The following is a 25,675-nucleotide window of genomic DNA, read 5'->3' on the forward strand; positions in this document are numbered from 1 at the left end:
TAAACCTTTCTTTGAACTTCCTAGCATTTCTCATTGGAAGGCTGTGACAGCGTGAGGAGCTTTGGCTTGAGTCACACGGCTTAGTGCTCCACTCTTCTAATTGTTGCATGATCGGAGTAAATCATGTAACATGTCTCCTTCAGTTTCTGATCGTAGAATGGAAAGCTTGTCTTCAAACTCACAATTGTGGAAGGATTATATGAGATGATGCATATACAGTATTGAATGGAACTTACATGGTTTATCAATCAAAGGTCAGCCAGGAAAAAAAAAATCTAGCTGTGATAGGAAGAATTGAATGATGAGAATAGGTTACTCACATGGTGGAAGGTCTCAGAAACCAGACAGGTGGGGGTGAGAGAATCCTGAGGATTAGCAATAGCCGATAGCTGCCACCACCCCTGGGGCCAGACTAAAAATGGCAGGAGGCACTGAGGCTCTATGTAGCTCAGAAGCCAGAGGCTTCTTCTGAGAGGCAGAGCATCCTGGGGCCCCTCAAACCTTGGTCGGGAGGGTTGATCTGGCAAGAGTTAGTGCCGCGGGAGGACTCAGGACCTAGAAGCCAGATGACAAGAGACCCTGGGAATGTAGTTCTCTGGGATACGGAACCGAGCAGGGGAAAAGCAGGAAGGGAATCAGAGTTCCTGCCATACTCTGTTAGTCATTGTTGCCATGACTGTATTTACGTGCCCCTCTCATTTCCATTACTAGACCACGCCTCCAGGTCCAGGACCCTTGCTGTGCCTACATGGTGAATGAGTGCCATATACATGCAAAGTAGCATCGCTGTAAATTCACTCAGCAATAAAAACAAATAGGAGGGGCGCCTGGGTGGCTCAGTCGGTTGAGCGTCCGACTTCAGCTCAGGTCATGATCTCACAGTCTGTGGGTTTGAGCCCCGCATCAGGCTCTGTGCTGACCGCTTGCTCAGAGCCTGGAGTCTGCTTCAGATTCTGTGTGTCCGCTCTCTGCCCCTCCCCCGCTCACGCTTTGTCTCACTCTGTTTCTCAAAAATAGATAAATGTAAAAAAAAAAAAAAAAATTAAAAAAAAAACAAATAGGAAAGGTATTGCAGATTAAGAAAGGTTTGTATGTATTAACTAGATGCTACAATGAGAAACCTCACTCTGGAGTGTAGCTTTGCTCCCTAAGCCTCACGCCACATCCTGTGTCACACTTAGGCGTGTTGAAGAGTGCCTCAGGCTGTCCTTGTCCTGTGGGTGTTCAATATATGCGGACTGCAGAATAGAGACAAAACCAGCAGGCTTAACAAAGTGGGATGGATGGATGGGGAAAGAATTGAGGGACAGTGGCCATTATAGCAAGAACATGCTTTGCAATGATATCACATCACCTAGAGGTAACTTCTTTTCATCCCTGAGAATATGGTGAAGTTACGCCAGTAACACTAACCTATCATTCCTGTGAAGTGGTGTCTTGCGATAATGTGGTAATAGGATGAAAACGGAGGTGGGAAGCCCTGGGAACAGCAGTGATGTTTGTTAACCAGAAGAGCAAGAGAGCAATTTTAGAAACGCTTCTTAGGTGATCACTGAGACTTCAAACCATAACTTCAGTTTCAAAACAACCTTTATTCTGTTTGAAGACCTAATACAATGCATCAAAGCAACTTAAAACAACAAGACATAGCTCCATTGAATCTATAGCTTGAACAAAATGTCAAGGAGGCACACTCCCCCCACCCCCCCCACCCCCGTTGCCTTGTAAAGGCAAAATTACAACTGACCATGACATCCTCCCTCTCGTCAAAAGACCAACTTTATTTTAACAATGTCATATAAACAGATTTGTAAAAACATTGAACAGATCGTAGCTTTAAAAAATACACACATATAAATGAGTTTTTTTTGTTTTGCTTTTTTTTTTAAATTTTTTTTCTTTTTTTTTTTTTTTTCTTTTTTTTTAATAGCAGCATCCCGGGCAGCTAATGCTATCGCATGGTGACAAGTTTAACCTTAAGTTGAATAGTGTTTCCAATGAACCCAATTCTGTTCCCTTGCTACTCATAATACTAATACTTTATACAACTAGATTTTTAAAAAATAAGAATTTGGTATTTTCAAACTTTGTCCCATGTGAGGCATTGTGCTTTAAACTGCCCCTTTCTTAAAAGGCCCCGAACTCAGATTTCAGGGTCTGTTCTCCAACTACTTGGATACCATGCATAGCAAAAGCACAGGTGTTAAAACCAGCAGAGTTTTTCTCCCATTAAGGAACATCAGTAGGACTCCCAAACACGTCACTAGTTCATAACCAGCTATATGACAAAGCAATTGATTCCCCACAGTGACAGCTCACATAAACACATTGTGACTCGACACACCGAAAATGAGGATTTCCAAGTTAAGTGAGTCATCCAGACCAGCTCCCCCAAAGGAGTAACTTTTAAAAGCAGAAAAAAAGCCAAAGAATTATGAACTTCTCACTTCACTTGCAAAGTTTTCACCTTTTTAAGACAAAGCAACTTCAAAGGAAAAAAAAAAAAACAAACCACCCATACACATACACAAGAATTGTACTAGACATTTGCTTGTTATGTACTTGAACTCGATGACTGTGGATCTGTTGTGGCTGAAAGGTGTACTGGAAACAGTCCATGCACATATACATATATACATATATCAAGGGCTGTGAACTTGTCAGATGTTGCAAACACATGCTTTTTGCCTTTTCACACGGTTCTGATTTTTCTTCCGTGTGTACGATCAGGTCCCGGTGCTCCCACTTGTACAGCCCTATCCCAGCCTCTCTGCAGCTAGCTTAGCGTCTGGCTTTTATCTTTAGGATGTTACATTGGGTGGGGAGAATCAATGCATGCATAAAAGCATGCTATCAGGAATGCCTCTGCTGTATCCATTCATACTCACGAGCCACTCAGTGTTATTAGGAGAAGACTGTCTGATTGAACGCAAAGAGCCCTTCTGGTCAAACATCTATAAGGACGAATGTGGTGGGTATGCTACATGCAATTAAAAAGGCGTTTGGCAGAGATGTAACATCACAGATCTAGTGAGTTACGACATAACAGGGAATGATGAATCCTGCCTCTGCTGTTCAAAGAGAAACTTTCCTCTTGCATTTATGTTTGCGAAACGCAAAAATAAGGCAGGTGCCTGAATACCAGGCCACCTTGCCAGAGTGTTGAACCAGAAACATTAACCAAACTTGGTATGAAACATTCCATCTTCAATCTTGTATTTCAGATAGTAAATGAAAATTATACCTAACAGCATACGTGGATGTGCTATCAAAAAAACCCCACCAAAATGCTAGTTGATAAACCACTCTTAATTAGTTGTCAGACTTCTGTGTGAAGGGGAAGGGTGTTTTTAAAGTTGACACTTACAGACTACACCCAGGGGGATCCTCAGTTGTGTGATGAGAGGGAGGCGGTCAGATCAGTACAGTCAAGTGTGAAGGCTGACAGTCTGGCCGTAAGACTGACTATTGCTCTTGGTATGGATAGCATCATAGCATCATGTAAAGAAGAAAAAAATACATTCTACAGTTGATGAAGTCAGCGGCTAGACTGATTATTTTCAGAAGAATTTCTAAAAGGAACAACACTGAAAACCAAAACAAAAACCCCTCCCCAGTGTCAGAAAGCAAGCCGTGGCTGAACCACTCCTGGGAAAGGAAAACTGTGATTTTTTTAAGATCCTGTTTGAACCTACCCGGAGAGGGACCGTCACACTGATCCTGTGCTGCTCCCCCCGCAAACGGACAGTTTCCGTGGAACAGAATGGACTTTGCATATGTCAGTCAGGGAGAGAGACCTCTCCCTCTTGCTCAGAATTGGAAAGAACACTCTAAAACCTCTTCCTTTCCCCACAGTGACGTGTAACACACACAGTGACTCTGATGAATGAGAAGCACTGTCAGGATTCCTGAAGCGGCCAGGACCTTAACGAGCTCGACACAGCCCAACGCGGTAACGTTGAGGATCCTGTTTATTTGCTTTATGATCTCAATTGAATGGAAAGCTAGGAAAATAACACATGGGCGGATTGAAAATAGTTTTTCAGATCATGCTTCTTCCAAAATGAAGCTTTATGGTTGCAATGGGTAGTCTAACGTTGGAGAGACACATGGTCTAAATGCAGCGACGATACCTTGAAAACAGTGGTCCAAACAAAGGCGGACACTGCCCCAGGAGGCTCCCTTTCTTCCTAAGAACTAGATGCTCTGACCTGCTCCATGGCGTTAGCGTTCCAGTAGGTCTTGTACTTGTAATTAATGTGTAATAACTCGCAGATCCAAGTGGGAAAAGAGTGAAGTAGTTACTCATTTCTCTGTAATCAGGAGAAAGTGCAAACCATCCTAGCCCTCCCTCCCCCCACCTGTACATCCCTTTGCTACCTCTCCCCCCACCCCCACCCCAGATTCAAGAAGTTCACAATTTTTAATGAAGCACACATTACCTGGTACCGTATTTTAAGAGTTTTGAAACAACATTGTTGAACTCAGCAATACTTTGTCATATTCATATATCTTTCTCTTTTTTTTATTGAATAAAGCAGCTTTGAAGCTTATCAGGCACTGCCCAACAAAACATTTAGTCCACAAAAATCTGTTATGAACTTTTTAACCTTGGGCTAACAGCCAAGTACTCTGTACAAGAAAAAGTGTAAAATAATTCATAGTTTTAATTCTGAAGCCATTTTTGTTTTTTTGTTTTTTTGTTTTTTTTTTACTGGCATCCTGTACACATTTCTTCTTTAAAAAAAAAAATCACAAAATGAATATTAACAAAAAAAAATTAGGGACAATAATATTTTCAGGCAACAAAAATTGGGATGGGGTAAGCTTATTCTGAAGGTACATTTAAAACCGAGAACAATGAAAATTAAGAATTGCATAGCACTGTGAATTTAGTCTTCAGGAAAACAAAACAGAAGCTATTTGGTATTGATACAAATCCATCTATTTGATAGTTAGTCATCCATTGTTATGTACATATTTTATATATGAATGTCCTTTAAAGTCCGGTTTTCCAAGCTCCATTTTTCTGTTGGTGTGGTGGTTTTTAAAGTTTAAAGGAAACACTTTCTGGCATTCAGCTACAACAGAATTTCCTCTGAACGTACGTGAGTGGACGTTCTCCCAAAACGTCTCTGGTGAGCCGAAGTGCCTTTCTGCTACATACCGTTCATTTGTTAGAAAATGAAATAATCCACAGTGCGATGTGTCTGGGTCCACCGTGCACAGCCCATACCCAGGCTGAAGCAGCCCGGCTCGAGCGTCCCCAGGCCAGGGCTCTTGAGCCCGTCCACCCTCTGGTCTACAAGTTCCCAACTTTGAGCTGGTAAAGCTTCAAAAAGCATTAACAAGCACCATGGTTAAAGGCCTCTTTGTCCCTGCACGCAGAGATTTTTGCATTTCTTTTTCTCTTTGTGTTGTGTGTCCTTGTGGCTTTAAATTAAACCAACAAATAAAAAATAAAAAAAAAAAAAAATTTAAAAAAAAGGACAAGGACTCCAGAAACGTGTGGTCCTGGCACAGTGCTAGGCTGCGTATCTTCCCCTCTACTTTTTTGTCGAAAGCTCGAGTCCCATCTGAAGGCAGATGGCTGCGTTTCCTCAGCTCAATTACAGGTCAGGCTGCAGAGGAGCCCTGTGCTTTCCAGAGGCCTCGGGGTGGTTGAGCTCCAGGAGAAGGATCAGAGGACAAGTGCTTCATCGCCTCTGCTGTGCATATACCGGGTAGGCTAGTGTGACGTTGAGGGAGTCGTTGTGCTGCACGAGGGAGGTGTGTTGGTAATGTAGCACCAGCTCTTTGAGGGAGCTGTACAGGTTATAGGGCTCGGCAAAGCCGTAGCCAGTTGCCGTTTTGTTGATGACACAGTGCTTCACTTCGCCATCCACCCTGCAGAGGACAGAGAGAGAGAACACGGTTTTCAGAAAAGGGTCCTCGTGAAAAAGTACCCTCTGCGGGCCTTGCTCCAGGAAGGGAACACTCCCAGGGGAGCTACGGGCTTGGGCTGCTACCTCAGCTTTCCTGAGCCACTGTATTCTCATCTTGAAGGTGGCAGACGTGTCACAGGGTGACTTTGAGAAACGAGATCGGGTAGAGGACACGCGCACTACCATCACCGACGGCCCCGCCATGCGAGCAGGGCTCTACGGTTAGCACAGGCATGAATTGCATTCTTGCAGACCAGCCTCTCACGTTGCATTTATCCTCAACTCTCTCCCTCCTGTTCAGTAGGAATATTTCTCCGGTTAAATGGAGGGAGATGGCTGGGTGCAATTTTCAGAACCTTTCCGTCCCAGAGGATACTTGCTTTTCTTAACTCATAGTGATCCGAAACTTAGTGTTCACAGTATTCCCCAAACACATGGGACATAAACGGAAAACATGCCACATGCCAGAAAGGTCTTCTCTTGGGTACACTGATCTCAAGGCCAATGACCTCTCTCTCTGGCTGTTGGGCCCTGTTCCTGGTGCAGACTTGACCTGCGGGTGGAGCTCTCGTGTGAATTCCCTCATATTGTAACGCTATTAACCTTGGGAAGTAAAACAAACCCCCCCACCCCGTGTTGCTACTTCCATTTTAAAGATGAGAAGATCGAGACTGCTCATGATGAGATGAAGTAGTTGGTGAACTGAGACCCAAACCCCAGTCTTTGAACTCAACAGCAGGTTTCTATGCTTCTGCCTAGACCTGAAAAACGTTGTATCTTTTCTACTTCCTACTCTAGGTTATGGCACTGTGAGGTTCTTCGAAGCTTGGTTGACTGAATGAATGAAACACGTCCGCAGCTATCTGACAGGAGAGAAAGATACGTACACTACCGAGCAGGCATAGCAGCCCTGTTTACTACTTTCCCGGACCAGGAAGGTGCCATCTCGCTTCCCCCGGAGTAGGTTTTCAGCCTTGTTTCTGTTGCTGCTGCCGACATTCCATGTCTTCTCGTCGTGGTGCGGCAAATCCTCATCATCCTCCACCAGCGAGTATTGGCTAAGGAGGCAGGAGAGAAAGGTTTGACATGAAGCCCTGGGAGAGGTCACCTCTCCCACCGAGCCCGTCAGGCCAGCCACCGCGGCTCTGACTCAGGCGGCACTTGGCCGTGGAGCTCAGCCTTCCATGTGACCTCCCTGGACAAAGAGCCCCAGTAGTAAGACTCTTCCTCTTTGTAAGTCAGGAGCTACATGTAGGCAGCTGGGCAGAGGGGAAGGTATCAAACGATCCTGTTTGTCCAGTTCAGATCAGGAAACCGACTGACTAGGAGGACTGCCAGTTTCTCCTGTAATTCAAACAAAACCTAGCCTTAAGCTTTAAAGATACACTGAACAGAATTGTGTCCTTTTTTTCCTCCCGACTGTTCCAGAAACCCACTGGGGATTTTTACAGGTTTGGGGCCTTCCTTCTAGACAGAGTCACTCAATTGGACTGTGGGTAAAAACTAACTCTGCATCCTTCACTAAACTTTCCTTTTTTGTAACATTCTGGATAATGCAGTGTGGTTTACAGAAGATGTTCCAAACTCCGTGAAATTCCTCACTTGGTCTGCAAACAAAGCAAGTCACGAGTTCTCTTACCATGAAGACCCCCCCCCCCCCCCCCAGCCAGCCTCCCACCTACAGTGAGTACTCACTCTTCAGTGTTCTCATTGCCCAGCCACTCGTTCAGCTTCTTCTGCCGAACACCTTTCTGAGTCAACCACCTGGAAGACAGTTAGAAAAGGAAAATGCATTAATCATGGATCCTTGGTTTTGGCAACTGCCGGTCATTTGCTCCCAGGGTTCTGCCTCGAGGACTTACATCAAGTATTGGTCTCTTGTCTTTCTCAGCTGAATGAGGTCTGGTTTAATGCTGTTCATGCGCTTGTCAATCTCCCGATACTCAGCTGCCTGTTTCTTCAAGTCCTCCTCCAGTCGTCTTCTACTGTCCACAATTTCACTGATGCGAGACTTCAACTTTTCATAATTATGCATAATCCTATAGGCAAGAGTAAGGCATCGGTCATGACCTGCTTCACCACAATGGTTTCCCACAGCTTATAGAAAGTCAGAAAGAATGCTTTCTCATGCTGCCATTTTTAAAAATTATTCAAAGGGCAGAAAGCAAGATCATCTTTCAACAGTTCTGGAGGATTTGCATTATTATCTTGAGCACAGGGACAACCCTCATGGTTCACCAACCTTTGTATTTCTTTCTCATTGCCTTCCCGTTTAAATTTTTCTATGTATTCTTTGCTGTACCGTTCTTGGCTTTGGCACTGCTCTTCAAATATTTTTATGGTTTCATTAAATGCTTCAATAGCTGTTCTTTTCATCTGGATTTCCTACAACACAATGTTTAATAAGACAATGTCATACCTTTCACAGAACGGATAATTTGTTATTGTGAGACACTGCCGGGACATTTGATGGTATTCCTGTCTAGCATGGAAGGGACTCTGTTAGCAAGGAAGGCCTCTAATTCATAAAACCCATTAAAATAGTATCACAGAAGCACACATTTCCTTTGGGAATTTTCCCAGTCTATGAAAGCAGACTGCCTAACAATTTCCTATAGTTTTCATTTTAAAAGCCATTCCCCTTTATCAGCAATTTAAGGAATCCATGTTGCCTTCTACTCCCTCTGGTGGTTCTAGATACATCATAGCCTAGAGAAGATTACCTCTCCAGGAAAACACTGCCATAAATGGAGCTTCTATACTTTTTTTTTTTTTTTTTTTTATTACAGGGCATCAAAAAGTTAAATCTTCATTTTGGAGGTCAGACAAGTTTGTGGAACTTTGAGTTGTTACGTCAAATCCACTTGAAACTCCCAGCGACCTCTGCAATTATCATCACGAGAACTTCTCATTCTGACACTTACGAGCTTCATTTAAAAGGTTTATTAGAGATGCTATGAATATTAAACAATGATCTGCAAATACATGATCTTTCCCCCCACTTGATGAGCAAAACCTCAACTTTACTTTCTTTTTCCTAAACCGAACTGACACATGTTCGATTCTAGTAACTAAGAGTTCTGAGATTTTAATTTGATTTTAGCAAAAAACTCACCTGGGAAGTACGGGTATAATCTTCATATAATCTATCATATTCCCGACTTTTTTCTTGAAATTGAGTGTTATATTCATGTAATTTTTTCCCTACAGCTTCAATATTATCTTCTTTGACAACTTGATCCTGGAAGAATGAGAGATGAGAAGAGAGAAAACTTCAGTTCATCAGCTATGCAGTCCAGTAACTGGCCATACTCAAACTGTAATTTTGTGACCACAGGTATAAAGTTTTTGAAATTTTATTACATGCAATTCACCTGCTTCACAATGTTTTCTAAGTATTTGAAAGTGTCTTGTCTAAACATTGTAATGTGAGCATTTCAGTTTTGAATACCTGTTGGTATTTGGATACTGGATAAAGTAATTTCACGTCCAGTTTGGGATTATACTGAGCTAGGGACTCATTCCGGTAGTGGTTTATTAGTTCAACCACAGAGTTGAAGGTTAGTGGGTCAGAGAAGCCATATTTCCCATCTCGGTGAAATATTTTGATTAACTTGTTATTTCCTCCTTTCCTGTAAACACAATAAAATAAAGGGCATGATTACAATCTTCTTTAGAAATGTGTTCCAGTGTCTACTTACACACCTCAAGCGTTGCTATGTTCCCGGACTCACCTTAGTGTAAGAGTATAATCACCGTGCATTTTAGTAGATGCATCTCGTACCAAAAAGGTCCCATCAGCTGTATCTCGAAGTTTTTCATTCACTTCTTCCCTGAAATGAAAAGGACACAGGACAAAGCTCACCTTGAGGATTTTTTTAGAGTTTTAGCTTCACAGCAAAATTAAGCACCAACTATGTAGAGAGCCTCTATCCCCCCAACCCCTTTATTAATTGCATTTTCTGATTATATGTATTGTTTATATAGAAATGTAATAAATTTCATCTCATTACAAACTGGGAGCTAAAAGAAAAAAAAAACAAAAAAACCTTTCATTACTGGTCTATCGGTGGTCCAAACACACTAATCACTCTGGCCAATGAGCTCACAAAGTCATGATCCTGAAAAGGACTCCTTCCTCCCCTTCAGAAAAAAAAAAAAAAAGCTACGAATAAACAGGCCTTTTTCATACGTACAAGATACTAACATTAATTCTTATACTTCTGCCTAACAGAAAGCGACCCTGGACCCTCCCTTAAGGCAGTGGGCCACCTCACCCTGGTGCTTTCCTGACCTCTCTGTCAATAATGAGACTTCTCGAGTATTTAATTTCCTGTGGCATCCAGCACCCAACAGTTCCCCAGTGCTCAGGGACTTCTCTGGTCTTCTTTGGAAGACTACCAACTATGCTTCATGCTTATGTTGGAGGATATCCTAAAAATGGAACTCAGCAAGCTGGTGTGTTTCTTTCTCTAAAACCAGAGCTCTGTCTCTAGCGAAAACTCCAGAGTTTGTGGAGCCTTACCTTGAGATATCTCCCCAGTACCATTCAGCATCTTGTAAGGACATATTGTTATTCATACCGTTGTTGGCTACAGTAGTGGGTTTGGGTGGTTTAGGAGGCAATGCTGTAGATTAAAGAGAAACAAAAAGTTGTTTGCGATCCCAACTACGGTGGAAGGTTGCAATGAGAACTAAGTTTCTTTACAATACTATGAAATACAGCAGTAATTCACAACTCCATGAAACATGATCGTTTGCTTTAAAAAAAAAAAAAAAAAGGCATCTCTCAGAGCATGGATCAAAAAGAAAAGGAAGTGAAAAAAAGAGAACGGCTTACAGATGAACAAATAAACCCGGCTGGCCATGTGAGTGTATTTCAGAGTAAATCCTGAGTCCCGGCATTCTGCTTCTAGGCTCTAGTTATATTAAAGTTTCAGGCCTGATCAAATCCATCTAAAATAGGAAACCATGAACATATGAGCAGGAGGAATCACATGGGTTGGCTTTAATTTCCTCCTCTTATTTAATTATAAAAGACAAATTTGGTTTCTGTCCTCCACAAATGCTGTTGCTGTAAGAAAAAAGCTCATCTACAGCAATATGTTTTAAGAGGAGGAATTGGGTTTCTCTAATCTTAGTATTTCAGGCCCTCTTTTGCCAAAAGCCACTTTAAGAAACTCATCTGTGACCTAAATCTCTTTAGCATTCATGTTAATATTCTAGTGGATAGATTGTGCTCTATATGCCAAGACTGATTAAAAACCATATCCCTCTTCCTCAATGTCAAGTGTTTCTGAATTTCTTAATTGGGAGCAGGGCTAATACGGGAAGAAAATTTGGGAAGCAAAATAAGGCTAGGATTTGTAAGTTAATTCTAAGTCGTTAAGTTTTAAAGGACAGTATTTCACGCAAAAATTATTTCAGGAGTCTATCAAGAACACTGTATAAGGACTAGGATGAAATAAGGGCAAGCCAACTCCTTTTCTCAATATAGTGTCTCAATATAAGAGTAGGCAAAGTCTCAGCGTCTGATTTAGAATAGTTTCAGGTCACCTACAACTGAGTTGTAATCACTGCTACATTCTACATGCCTTCTAAAGTACCAAGTGTTATCACTGCAAAGTACCACTGTTCCCATCCACTGTCAAAAGAGAAAAGCAGCACAAAGGACGCATCATTTTAATTAAAGGAACAGTATGAAAGATACACAACAATACAACACAAATAGCAAAGGACCTCGATTAACAAAAGACACCAGTGAAAAACTGGAATTCAATTCATATCTATTCAAGTAAGAAAAAAAACCATTTACCAACAGACAGCCTGATCTGCTTGCTTCCACAGGCAAACGATTTAATGTCCAAGCTATGATCAAACTAATTTTTATTAAGTTACAACAAATTAATAAAAAATAGAAAACTCAAGAGGATCGGTTTACAGTAGTTGTCAACCTCCCCCCTCCCCAAAAATCCGCAAAATTAACTAGCTTTCTAAAAGAATACTGCAGTGTTACCTGGTGGATCCATTTCTATATAAAACATCAAGTCTGTGCCACAATTTATATCTGTCTTAGCATATTCTAAATCCAGGTCTTCCATATTCCAAACAGTGTTGTACATTTGTGCGAGTTTCCTTGGCTGAGCTCAGTTATAAGAAAAGAGTCCGGCTTTCTTTGTAATGGTGTCTTGGAATTCATTTTAAAACCTATAAGGGGCTGCACTGTAACCTATTACATCACACACCCCAGCCAATCAAGTCAGAAAAATGTCACCAGACCACTCCTGCTCCATCATTTCTCTTCTAGATCCAGTCTTAACACAATCCCAGCCTCAGGAAGAACCCACATTTCATAGAACTGCAATGTATACATGCTCATCGTTTCAAAAAGGTGTTTAATTTGACTCTTCTCCTCCAGCACTGAGTTCTCTAATTCCTTTTTTATTACTCCTTGCAGCATGGTACGCTCCGCTATTGGCAGGTTGACAAAAGCTGATATGCTGCAGCCCGGAGCTTTTTTTTTTTTTTTTTTCCCCCTAGTGCATCTGGGTTTATGGAGAGCCTGGTCATGCCTTGGTTTAAAAATCTTACAAATGCATCACAATAGTATATTTAAGGTATATTTTACAGTCCTTAAATGCCTCCTGTATATATTAAAAGCAGAAGGGATCAAGAACTCAGGATGTTTAATTTCATTCCTGCATAACTCACTGACAACTCAGAACTTAAACACTGTTACAAACGTACCACATTAGAAAGCACAATTTAAAGAAAAATCTCCTTCTACCAAACATACTAAAGTTAACACTAGCCACTAGGGAATAATAATGCAACATCTCAACAGGAATGAAGATCTGCCTATTATCAGCACACATTTAATGTTACTGTCTAACAAGACTAGTCCAGGTAAGTTACGCCTTCCAAAAAGAAAGGGGCCATATATATCAAGAATGCAGAACAGAGGTAGGGTTATGTTTGCAAACTATTTGTCACTGAAAAACCCATCCTCCGACTTCTTGTGCTAGCTAATACTGCTTGAGGGGAGAGTGATGTAATCACTTTTGGTTGTTCGCCGCCCCCCCCCCCCCCCCATCTCAAATGCCTTACCCTGGGGACTATTATTCCTGGTTAGCAATATTTAATGTAAAGAAATCAATTCCTCTATAAATCTATTAATTTCAGTTCTCTACAGCCATTCTGCATATAGTCTTCCCATCCTCACTAGAGCTTAATGTACATTTCCATTATAAACCACCTCTTTACATTTACACTATTATGAAGAGGTGAGGAGGAAAAGCCCCCATCCCCAATTAGTAGCTGATTGAAAAAAACTATAGTGGGCTTGTGATCAATGCACTTATGTATGTCATATATTTGTGTGACCATTTAAAGAACACAGAACCCCTTAAAATTTATTGTTAGACCCTCTATCAAATTTAGAATCATATAAAATAGTAGAGCAAAGGCATGTCATTTCACTGAGCACTCTGCTTGAATCCTGTCTAGCTGGATTTATTGTCCCATTGATGAGGAAGGCAGTCTCAACCTATACCCTCCCTCGGACAGCCCGGGCCACTTTTCTATTCCTAAATTCAAAATCACACGCACAAAAATGGTCCAAGTGGTTGGGATATGTCCTCGACTGAGGGTCAGAAAAAATTTTTTACTTTAATAAAAACGTGTTTTCTCTCCCCCAGGAGGAGTCCCGCCAGCAGCTGTGGACAGGCTAACAGCCCAGAGGGCTACCCCATGTCTTTGGGAGCACTTGGTGCAAACCAGTCCTGCTGCTGGATCCCATGTGGCAAACGGACCAGGGGAGGAGGGGAGGGAGACAGGTGATTTTCCACGTCTCTCCAAAGCCTGGCCGGGCACCAACTTCCAGCCAAGCACTTTGTAATTACCTCCTTCCCCGTTTCCAGCCTAAAGCCCATCTTTTCCGCACACTGTGCCCCTCCAGGAAAGGGGGGAGTGTCTCCGCTAATCTCTTATCTGCCCTCCCCAGACAGCACTTCGTCTCACTGACACACCCGCAAAGACAAACTACAGAGGGGAACCTGGCACACAAGCACAAAAGCAGGGCAGTGGCGAAGGGGGTACAAGTTAAAGGCAACTTACTTTGCAGGTTATGCATGTCTGCAGTTTCCCGCGGCCAGGCTGGTCTCCGACAATGCGAACGCCGCCCCCGGCTCTCCCCGCCGCCCCCACGGTGGCGCCCACTCCGCGGCAGCGCTTCCGCCCGCTGAGCGCAGGGGCGGCGGCGGCGGCGGCGCGGGACCCTCGGGCTCGCGCGGCGCGACACGGACGTCGGGACAGGACCGCCGCAGCAGCGCCGCTCACCGCCCGCTCCCCATGGACACAGCCACTGGCTGCCGGTGGTGCCGTACGCGGGAGGGAGAAAGCCCCGGCGCTCGCACGTCTCGCAGATAAAGATCACGGCTTCATGATTAACTTGGGCAGGTTCAAATATTTGCTGAGCTAGGGATTTCGGGTGGGGGAGGGGAGCCCAAGTCAAAGTCAAAGTTGTCATCGGCTAACAAGTGGCCACTGCCAGCCCAACTCGCTCATTTTCGCCAAGGAAATGAGAAGGCCATTGTGAGGGGACCTAAAATAGTCTCTCTAACTGGCTGCGGCAGCGCGCGGGGCTCAAGTGGCCACAGTGAAGCGAGGCACTATGCACGGCCAAACACAGGAAGTGGCTGAGCTAGTTCAGCAAAAATAGAATCAAAGCCTTGCTTGTAAAGGCCTGAACCTCTCCGAACAGCCCAGAACACCGTGCCTTGCTCGTGTCCACCTCCTCCCACACACCAGCACAGACAGCCCCGCAGGTGTAAGAGGAAAGCCCTACGGAGGAACTGAGCAGGGTACAGGGTTGAAAAAAACGTTTGATCCTGGGAGGAGAGTTTGGTGGGGAAGACATAGATCCCATACGCTCCACGACCTCATGAAGAGGAGCAGAAAAACCCTACTCTGCGAGATACTTTTATGAAGCCAATTTCCACTCACGTTTAACTGGCCCTAGAAGTGTCTGGTAATTAAAAGTTGTGTCTGCATGCAGTTCATGTGACTGCTAAATGGAGCAAAGGAGAGGGCAAGGAGCCCATGAGCCTTTCCAGAGGATCTGTGTCCTTTGAGAAAGTGCTAATGGACCACACTAAAATTTGACCTAAGAAAATTTTCGCTCTGCATCAGCATAGATGGATGGCTTTACTAATATCCCAAGAACCTTAACAATGGAAAATCACAGAATCACTAACTTTAAAACCAGAAAGTAATCCAAATACCACTTCGAGCAAATCCCTCATGCTACACACACACACACACACACACACACACACACACACACACACACACAAGATCCTGATCCAGGGGGATCGAAGGGGTTTGCACAAGATCAAAGCTCCGGGGCCACAACCTAGCCTTCTGACACTCAGTCCTAAACTCCTTTTTCTCCACCCACTGGCCCTGTCTTTACTTCCCTCTGCCAGATAAAGTTAAAATTAACAAGTGAAACTTAAGTTAATGTCTTAAAGGCCACATGTGAAAAAATTCACACCTATAACAAAACTGACTTTTTCTGTTCTCTATTTTTAGCTTATTTAAAGGTTTAAAAAAAAAACAACAACACCTTCTAGTTCTCTTCGAGGCAACAAGGATCTGTCTGTAAGACCCTCAGACTCTGTACAGGAAGGGAACCCCAGGGTCATATGTAGAGAGTGCTAAAGGAAGATCTAGGTGGGGACCATAAAGTCCACGTAGGCAAGGGGTCTTTACAAACTTGCCTTTGGTGTGACTGATAAAGCATGAAAAACCTACTTGCCAGTGGGAAGAAAAGAGTCTATAAGTGAATCTCGCAGCTCCTGCCTGCTGATCACAGGGACGTAAGGCGAGTTCAGAGAAAACCTTTGCATCCTGAGCTGCAGAATCTTGGCCTACTTTTAAAAATAGTCTCTCTAAAGCTAGAAACCTTGGAAACACCGGTCTCTTAAGCATCTGTCTAAATTTACATGATGTTCCATGTCAAAACTTCCCCAAGATTAAAATATTGACTAGTCCAACAGTATTCTGTCACAGAACACTGACCACTGGAAAGCCTAACAGCTTCGACTTGGAGAGATTTGAAAACTCTGCTTCTAATGTCTCACGATATGTCCAATCCTCTACCACAGAGGTTCTATTACATTACTGAAAGTGTGAGCTGAGTTTTTTCCCTGGTTCAATTTCAGTCTTTGAAAAGTCATGGGCGAGACACATACTGCTTCTTTATTAGCTTAAAAAGGGAGCCCTCTGCTGGTAGAACAGAATCAGTAACTTCTCCTTGGGAGAAAAGGATCAACTTTCTGTGTACTGTATTTCATTCATCTCCCACTATGTCCAAAGTATCACACAAACGTAGGATTCACTTACAAATAATAAATGGAACACACAGATGTTATAACAGCTTAGGAAATGTTTTTCACTTTCTTTAAGCCCTTTTTAAATTTTTTTTAACGTTTATTTTTTAATGAGAGAAAGAGAGAGAGAGAGGGAGGGAGAGGAAGAGAGGGGCAGAGAAAGAGGGAGACACAGATTCCAAAGCAGGCTCCAGCCTCTGACTTGTCACCACAGAGCCCCACGTGGGGCTGGAACCCACAAACTGTGAGATCATGACCTGAGCCAAAGTCGGACACTCAACTGACTGAGCCACCAAGGTGTCCCTTCCTTAAGTCCTTTTTAAAAAAAACTTGTATTTTAATGCCAACATTTATTGGAGACCCAAAGACTCAGCCACACTGCAAAACTTACACATGTAACTGAAAACTAACTTTACCTTGTGGAGTCTTCAAAACACTATGTCTTACTACTTTTCCTTTCCTCAAAGTTTTGTAAAACTCATTTCAGAGGCAAAAAGAGGCCACATTTCATTTCTCAGCAGGTGTGATCTTGTCAGGAAAAATATCCTTAATCATTAAAATACGTTTGAAAGAATAGACTGAACACTATCTCCCATGTGCACATCGCCATGAGACAGCGACTATCCCACAACCAGCTTGCACCCTGCACAACTTCTTTAAAAAAAAAAATGCAGTGAAAAGGAAAAAATAAACGAACCCAAATCTTCGTTTAAGGGTTAAATGAATACCTCCCTTCATAATTTTAACTTAACACGAATTAGGACAGAAGAGCCTTTCAGTATGATGCAAATTCTTTACTCCATATCCAGTGCTCTTAATGACCCTGCACTAAGGAAAACATCCATTTGAACTTCTAAATAAATCCAGATTTACATACGATACATTCTACGAAATGTATAAAAGATGGGACCGTTGCTCAGCAGAATAAAGTACTCCCTCCCTCTCAGATGCTGTCCTTGCAGAGAAAGAGAAGACAGCACTGTGAAAACAAAAGTTGACCTATACCCCACCAATATACACACCCTGAAATGGGTTTCTTTTTCAGAGCACAAACAAAACTTCCTATTTCATGATAAAACCTAGTATGGCTTGCCTCTCTGTTTATTCCAACCCATCTAAATATATCAAGTTTTTTCAAGGTTTCATTTCTCACCTTTGAAACAACCCTCTAATGTCAGACCACATTTTAAACCCAATAAAAAATAAATCAGAGAAAAGTAAAACTCTTTGAAAGTCATTTCCCTCTACCTTAGTGCTTGCTTTAGTCTTGGTTGAAAACCAAGCCCAGTGCATTTAAAACAAGATTTATGAATCAGGCTCTTCAGGATGAATGTTTTGCAATGCGCCAGTGGTTAAACATTAACTCTGACAGGTGTAGAAGGGGCAGGAGGGAAAAAGAGTCATTTATTTTCCACTCCGGGCTTGAGGGTGCAATATTAGACTTCAATTATGCTGCATTAATATTTCTGAATATATCCATGAAATCTGAAATATGTAAATACACTTATAATGGGTTTCATTCAAAGGCACCCTGTGTTAAATGGTCCCAATTTTACCCTAGCTGCCCTATAGAAAGCTGCTTTAGCTACCTAAATATTAGTAGGGTAAACATAACACGTAATGATTCAAGAAAACCTGCTGTTCAGCTTTAGGTATTTTTAAGACTTTTAGTAACAAAGGGAACAGCAGACTATCAAAGTTGTGAGAACTTACTCTCTGTTCCACCTTTCAAACCTTAGTTTCCCTCCAAACATAGGGAAGATCCTTGCTTCAGTTTTGCTGGATGCATTCAATGAGTGGGTGTGCCAAAGAGTGTTGAAAGTTGGTTAGTTTATCAAAACGTTTTTACAAATTTTATTATGCTGTGCTTCGTTCTATGCTAGGAGGAGCTCAACAGGAGAAGCAGCCTTTGCCCTTGAGGAATGTAGCTGAGCAGATGAAAAGAACAGGAAGCACCACAGAAAAGTGAAGTTTAAGAAGACAAGGTGTTAAGGGCAAAGACCTATTTGAATGGGTTTACACTGCACACCCAGCAGGGAGAGACCTACTTGTGAAATGAAGTGGATGGGACTGCTGGGGGCGGGGCGGGGGGGCTGTGTTCAGTTGTGCGTTCTGTGCACTGCATAAGGGCATGTGGCAGGGGGAGCCGGTACTGAAATCCAGGCCCCTCTACTCACCAAGCCGCACACAGTGGAAAGGGCATCATACTAAATAAGGTACCTTCCTCCCGCCAAGCAGTGCAGCCATGGAGCAGCAAATGCCAAGGGAGAGGGTGTCTTTTGCAGATTAGCAGTGAAGCCCAGGCAGGTACCTGGAGGCCTGGCTCTGCTGGCTGGGAATGGGGGCTCAGTGGACAGAAGGGCATGACAGGACTCGGGAGCTGGGGCTGCAGAATGGGGGTGGGGGGGAGGTGCTCTGAGAGGTCCTTAAAAACCAGAGCTGGGCAACAGGAGAGAGAGGCTATAGGGTGGTGAGCAGCAGTACCTATCACCTCATTTACATCTCACAACCACCCCAAGAGAGAGGCATTATTCCCATTTCACAGACTAGAAAACAGTTTGGAATGGCTAACTTACTTGATAGGAACTTGGCAAATGAGTAGCAAGAGCTGAGTCAAAGCAGATCTATTTGACTCACTGTTCTTACCAGTGCAAGGCAGACAGAGCGATTCTGAGTTTTAGCCCCCAAAGCTATAACAACTGCCGTGGGGCTCCCCACTATATGGGGACCCACAGAAGCCAGTATCATCTATCTTTAGTTTCTTTCTTACTGGAAACCTCAGAGGACTTGGGACTAGACACTAAAAGCAGTCCCATTGCTCATGAAGCTTCTCAAAACCCAGGAAGCAGGTGCAGCACCAAGCAGCAGGCTGGGGTCCAGGACTAGGTCCCCCCTGCAGACCTAGCTCGGGCACACGTTGCTTGGGTAGCACCAGGGAGAGCTCTCAACCTCTGGGGGCGCTTCAGTTTCCTACTGAGCAAATGAAGCGTTGGACTATGCCTTTGGCTCTAAAATGATGCTTTCCACGACACTGTCATTGAAAACATTTACTACCTCGGGGCGCCTGGGTGGCTCGGTCGGTTAAGCGGCCGACTTCTGCTCAGGTCATGATCTCGCGGTCCGTGAGTTCAAGCCCCGCGTCGGGCTCTGTGCTGACAGCTCAGAGCCTGGAGCCTGTTTCAGATTCTGTGTCTCCCTCTCTCTGACCCTCCCCCGTTCATGCTCTGTCTCTCTCTGTCTCAAAAGAATAAATAAACGTTAAAAAAAAAATTAAAAAAAAAACCAAACATTTACTACCTCTTCAAATCTGGTGTATCCAGCCATTATTTTTGTACTTTGCAACTTATTTTTTTTTTTTTTCAACGTTTTTTATTTATTTTTGGGACAGAGAGAGACAGAGCATGAACGGGGGAGGGGCAGAGAGAGAGGGAGACACAGAATCGGAAACAGGCTCCAGGCTCCGAGCCATCGGCCCAGAGCCTGACGCGGGGCTCGAACTCACGGACCGCGAGATCGTGACCTGGCTGAAGTCGGAGGCTTAACCGACTGCGCCACCCAGGCGCCCCATTTGCAACTTATTTTGATTAAACTTCTGAACCTCGTCGAACTGGAATACTATTTCCTCTTTCCCTTTTCGAACTCTAGCAGTTCTTCCAAGCCCGTTTCAAGTCCTATTTTTTTCTACAAGCCTTTTCAGTCTACTCAGTTATCCTACCAAGTACCCATCACATTTCTAAAATTCTTTTTATATTCAGAGTAAGCACCCTAGAGCCTAGCACTTAGATCCTGTGTGCTAATGGTCTTATAGGAATTGACACGTTGCCTCAGTCATCATCAGTTTTGCCTATCACCTCAAGTTTTACCAGGTAAAAACTACAAAAGATGCCTATCTATTACATGATAGCCTTGCTTCCCTGTCTCCCCCTAAAATCATTCAAGTACTTCGTTCTTTTTTTTTTTTTTTAATGATTATTTTTATTTTTGAGAGAGAGAGTGTGAGCAAGGGAGGGCAGAGAGAGGGAGACACAGAATCCAAACCAGGCTCCAGACTCTGAGTTGTCAGCAGAGAGCCTGACGCGGGGCTCAAACTCATGAACCTCGAGATCATGACCCAAGCTGATGTTGGATGCTTAATCAACTGAGCCACCCAGGCTCCCCTCCAAGCACTTATTTCTATTCACAACAATAAAGGCAGTTCAAATGAATGATTTAAGACTGTTCAATGGAGATGCACTGGTGTTGCGTTTCCAGACCCCTCTGGTAATGGCACACGCTGGGGCAATGATGAAGGACTCGAGGAAAATGTTGGATTCCCACCAGGCCTAAGAAATCATTTCTCTAACCAAGAGTGCCCTGCCAATCATTTGCGGCAAAGCCACCCCTGAATACAAAGGTGTTCAGGACGACGTTCTTCCTGAAGTAGGTGGTGTGTTTCCACAAGTGAGGGACGACGAAGCCTCTATTTCATTCCAAAGGGCCTACACATTCCTTACAATAGCTGAGAGATACCACACAAAGGGAAAAATAGCTCAAACTAGGGTTTAGAGATTACTCGGGTTCAATTTTCTTGAAGAGGCTGCATGAATCTTGGGATGGTCTCGGAAACATTCAGTGCAGTGTTCATCATTCAACAGCGCTGACAGAACGAACCCGCCTGGGAAACTGGCACACCACTTTCTTGGAAGAATGTACCAGGGTCTATGACACAGCAGGCGGTCCGAAGCGCGCATAACGAAAATGGATGAACGTGAATGCTTTCTTTGGTGGAATCGAACTGAAACGGATAAGGACGTTTAACCAGCTTACACCAGACTAATTAAACTCCACCCGTGACTCTCCCAGGTATGTAGGAGATACTCTTAAGATACTCCGGTTAAATTCACTGGTGGGTATCTATCAAACCTTGTCTGGCTGTTAGCTTTCCTACCTCCCCGTGTCCAGAGGGGCGGGCACTGAGAAGAGCGGCACCACCTCTGGCCCTTTCTACAAGCGGGACTCAGCTGTCCCTCCTCTGAGACAAACCTCCACATGTACACCATGGGCCAGGAGGGAGTGGGAGAGCACAGCCCTGCCCGTTGGCCCAGGGTCCTGTTTTGTTGTTACTAGTCTTCTCCATTCCCCGCCCATGTGTTTAGTCTGGGGTGGGGCCTAGTCAATAAAGGACTCAAGTGCCATGTTTCACACCTGCCCCCTGTCCCCGCATCACAGGGTACCTTTAACAACCGACCATGGACTCTTTCATACTGAGCCAAAAGGCAGCCTCTGAACACCAACAAAGAGTTCCCAAATCCATTAACAAGTGCCCCAAGTAGTTACATGAGATGAACCTTCTGGCCACCCCCTGGGCTAAAGTCCTTGGCTATTGTTGACACACTGCTCTGATGCCATTCACCTACAATTCAGAGTATCCCCACTGAACATCCTGCTTGTTGTGATCTGGAACATTTGGAACATACCACACTTGCCCTATATACTATTTCTGCTGCCTCTCTTACCTTTGGATACCATATCTTGAGCCTGCCCACGGCAGCCCTTCCAAATACTTGCCTCGTGAGTGGTTACCTACGCCATCCTTCAAGCCTAAGCCCTGCCTCTCGCAATCTGCACCATCCCACTGCGAACAACCAAGCCTGGCTATTTAACACCTATAAAAGCACAACTTAATTTCCCCTTGTTTAATTAACACTGATCAGTGGGTCCCTATGCCTGTTTATCCAGAGATAAATTTGGTAGTTTGTATGAGTTACCTATAACGAAGAGTAAATGCATGGTGTTTTATTTTAACTCTGGGCATAAATTAAGATACAAGCCACATTTCGACTGGTCCTGAAACTTCACTTACTGGACCCGAATCGTTATGCTAAATGACCAGCTTCTGTTGGCTAACTTCTAATCAGTATACGGCAAAGGAAGGTTGTTTAGACTTTCCACAGAAGAAAAATACATCAGTTTAAGTTAAATCCACTGCTAACATGGTCTACATTTCCTGCTTTGTTAAATGGCTAATTGAATGCCAGCCTGCTTTCAAAGAAGTGTCTGGCTTGCTCAAACTTGCTGCAGTGAACACCCTGGTTTCATACTGCTTGCATTATTGAAAATGTTTATTTTGACAGACATTTCTCAGCATACCTACTTCCAAAACACACATTCCAAAATACTTGAAATTATATAGTAATTATAAATCCCCTACTTTAGAAGTATTAGAAAGAAAAACAAGAATGTCAACAACTAAAACGAGCCCCGTAATTTATGCAACAACGGGAGGCATCAAAGCTGACGGGAAGGGGGAGCACTCCCAACAACCCTCGTCTAAGACGGAGGTCACCTAAAATCCACAGACACTGAAATCCAGGTAACATTTACCATGTAGGATACCACTCAGCCATTCTGTCTCTAAATCCCAAGGCAAAACGTTATGGATCTTGTTCTACAAGAAACTTCTGTTACTCCACAGGAGTTCTAAAGCCACCATTTTTCAGGCTCTAAAAAACGAACCACGAGAAAACTTGAGAAGTCCGAAAGGCATTACCTGGTGCAGGCTGTCGTTCATTCCACTCAGTCGAGATTAAAATTTCTATAACTTTTATGAGGTGTTCAGTATTCTCAGAGCTACAAAAACAGAGAGCTTGATTAGAAACCTTTTTTTCTCAACAACGAACTCATCTTCATTTCTACACATTCAAGTCAATGTGTCTGGTGTAAATGTGCCCATGAATCTGTGAGCGAGTATCTTCAGAATAAGGTTAATGATCAATTGATCCCCTCAGAACTGTCCCCATCACCCCAAAATACATGCTTCTCTCCTTTCGCCTTACCTGGCTGCTGGGAATCTGAAAAGCAGAGGGCTGAAAAGTTCAGAGAGTACTCTTGCATTCAGAAGATTCTTGCTGGAGATTTGAGAGAGCTTGAAGAAATGTTTTAGCAAATACTGAAGCGTAAGCCAATACTGATGAGGTATGTTAGGTGCCCTAATGAGCTTCTTCAACAGCTGGATATATTCTTCAGGGCTTTGTACTTCTACAGAGTTTAAAAAGAAAAAAAAAGAAAGAAAGAAGCAAAAAACGGTAAGAGACTCTAGATCTCAGTAGCTCAACACCTAGAACGTTCTTCTGCTCTAGCTACAGAAGACAAAGTCCTTTAAAACAAAGTCATCAGGAGCAGCAGACAGCACATTTGTTCTCATTACAAAAGGCTTTGTGAGAAAGGAGAAATCTCAAGTCAAATGGAAATGCAAGAAACTTTTGGTGTAAAAAACCACAAGAGGATGAGGGTGTGCTGGCAGAGATCTGCCCTCTATTGAGCAGCTCTCAGTGTGATTGGCTAATTCAGAGGAGCATCAGATAAGTATCACACGGTTTAACTTTGAAGGTTCCGAACCACAATTTCCTGTCCCCAGAGCACTTGAACTGAGCATTAGGCTCCTAAGCCTAAGAGCCCTCCTCTCTCAACACATTTTGTAATGGCCCCTCGAGGAAAATGGTAAGAACATCGCTAGTCAACGGTCCTAGTCCCTGGTTCCCTGAATCCCAAGATGGCACTTGGAACACTGTGGCCTTCAGTGACGTAGTGAACTTTGTTAGTACTGATAAAAGGTTAACAATTAGCCATTTCAACATGTGGACAGCCTTCCTAAGCAAACGAGAGTCTGGGTCTTCCATTGGACGCCCGGGTAAGGGAGGGAATTTGTGCCAAAGGAGAGGGTGTCAGGGAAGCGGCAGATTCCTACTAATATTTTCCAAAACAGCTCTCTTTACAGGCAGCGTTTCATAGAGTTTACATGTGCATCCACATCTCACTGTATGTTCAATGAGGTTTTCAGAACAGAAAACAAACCTTGGGCTAAATAAAGCATCTCATTGTAAACGGCTACTGGAATGACAGGATTCGGTAAGTCCGTAAGATAGCGTTTGAAAGCGTCTCCTAAAACTTGCACATCGATCATTTCCAAGTCCACGGAGGCGGCATCTAGGACAGAAACATTTTAAAACGCATTTCAAACATTGTATGCATCGGCAGGGCCAATTTTCTGTATGTGTGACTAAACTGTGACACATGAAAAGTAAGCAGTATGAGGACAGATGTAAAAGATTTCAGTGGTTATCAGCAGGGTTTCTCACAGGGGTTGCTCCTGGCATTTCAAACAGAACAATTTTTCTTTGTGGAAGTCCGCCCCTTAAGTTATAAGCATTTAGCATTATGGCCTCTCCCCAGGATGCCAGGGGCACAGGCCCAGACTCTGGGTTGACAACAACAGAAAAACAATGTCCCCATTATAAGCTGAATTCATATGCTGAAGCCCTAACTCCCACTATCTCAGAAGGTGTATTTCACGATAGGGCCTTTATTTTTTTTATTTTTTTTTTAAGTTTATTTGTTTTGACAGAGAGCAAGCGGGGGAGGGGCAGAGAAGGGGGAGAGAGAGAATCCCAAGCAGGCTCCACAATGTCAGTGCAGAGCCCGATGCGGGGCTTGAACTCACAAACCCTGCGATCATGACCTGAGCTGAAGTTGGACACTTAGCCGACTGAGCCACCCATGTGCCTTCAGACGGGCCTTTAAAGAGGTGGTTTTGTTGAAATGAAGCCGTTAGGGATGAGCCCGGGAGGGGCGGAGAGAGAGAGAGAAAGAATCCCAAACAGGCTCCACACTGTCAGTACAGAGCCTGACGCGGGGCTTGAACTTTCAAACTGCGAGATCATGTCCTGAGCTGGAGTCGGATGCTTAACTGACTGAACCACCCAGGTGCCCCTGGTATCCTTGTAAGAAGAGCAAATTTGGACACACAGAGATGCCAGGAGTACACGCATGGAGGGAATGCGGTGTGAGGACACAGTGAGAAGGTGGCCATCTGTACACCAGGGAGAGAGGCCTCAGAGGAAACCAAACCAGCCTTGATCTGGGACTTCTAGTCTCAAGAACAGTGAGAAGACAGGTTTGTGTCTAAAGCCACCCAGTCTGTGGAAGGTTGTCATGGAAGCCCTGGCAAACTAAAGTAGCCCTGCAAATATTTCCAAATACCTTCTGGAGGGTGCTTCTGCTCTGAGAAGAGTTCTGTCTAGGGATGGCTAATCACAGAGTAAATGCTTCCTAAAACCTCCACAGGAAAGCATAAAATGCACATCCATTAAATTTCCTAAATTTCGAGTCGCTAAATACTACATCTCACAATTAATATATATTTAGCTCAACAGAGTGTCTGAACAAACAGTAAGATATACAGAATTTTAACAGTCAATCTCAAGAATAGTCATAAAAATATTTATAACATTTTTAGAACGCTCCCCCCTAATTCTGACAGAGTATTCTGATGAGGATATGACTCATCTAACCTGTGGGCACTGACCTAGCTCAGAACAAAGA

At 43.6% G+C, this 25,675-nt stretch overlaps 1 protein-coding gene across 3 annotated transcripts in view; it reads right to left on the reverse strand.

Moving 5' to 3' along the window:
• Nucleotides 1-1,572: 1,572 nt before the first annotated feature.
• Nucleotides 1,573-25,675, reverse strand: part of PIK3R1 (phosphoinositide-3-kinase regulatory subunit 1) — an 86,723-nt gene continuing 62,620 nt past the window's right edge. The window contains exons 5-16 of one of the 3 annotated variants that reach the window (XM_060635643.3): nt 24,149-24,280; nt 23,131-23,332; nt 22,845-22,924; nt 10,450-10,552; nt 9,659-9,757; nt 9,376-9,556; nt 9,040-9,165; nt 8,167-8,309; nt 7,787-7,963; nt 7,620-7,688; nt 6,812-6,982; nt 1,573-5,886 (exon numbers count right to left, since the gene is read on the reverse strand). In XM_060635643.3, the coding sequence (XP_060491626.1) occupies nt 5,697-5,886; nt 6,812-6,982; nt 7,620-7,688; nt 7,787-7,963; nt 8,167-8,309; nt 9,040-9,165; nt 9,376-9,556; nt 9,659-9,757; nt 10,450-10,552; nt 22,845-22,924; nt 23,131-23,332; nt 24,149-24,280 (1,673 nt within the window). In that variant the 3' untranslated portion in view covers nt 1,573-5,696. Of the gene's footprint in view, nt 5,887-6,811; nt 6,983-7,619; nt 7,689-7,786; nt 7,964-8,166; nt 8,310-9,039; nt 9,166-9,375; nt 9,557-9,658; nt 9,758-10,449; nt 10,553-11,940; nt 12,435-14,039; nt 14,731-22,844; nt 22,925-23,130; nt 23,333-24,148; nt 24,281-25,675 lie in introns of those variants that run through there. The other 2 variants (XM_060635644.3, XM_060635645.3) reach the window with 2 other exon arrangements.

The sequence above is a fragment of the Panthera onca genome, chromosome A1 (genome assembly GCF_046562875.1).
Source record: "Panthera onca isolate mPanOnc1 chromosome A1, mPanOnc1 haplotype 2, whole genome shotgun sequence".
Lineage (NCBI taxonomy): Eukaryota > Metazoa > Chordata > Mammalia > Carnivora > Felidae > Panthera > Panthera onca.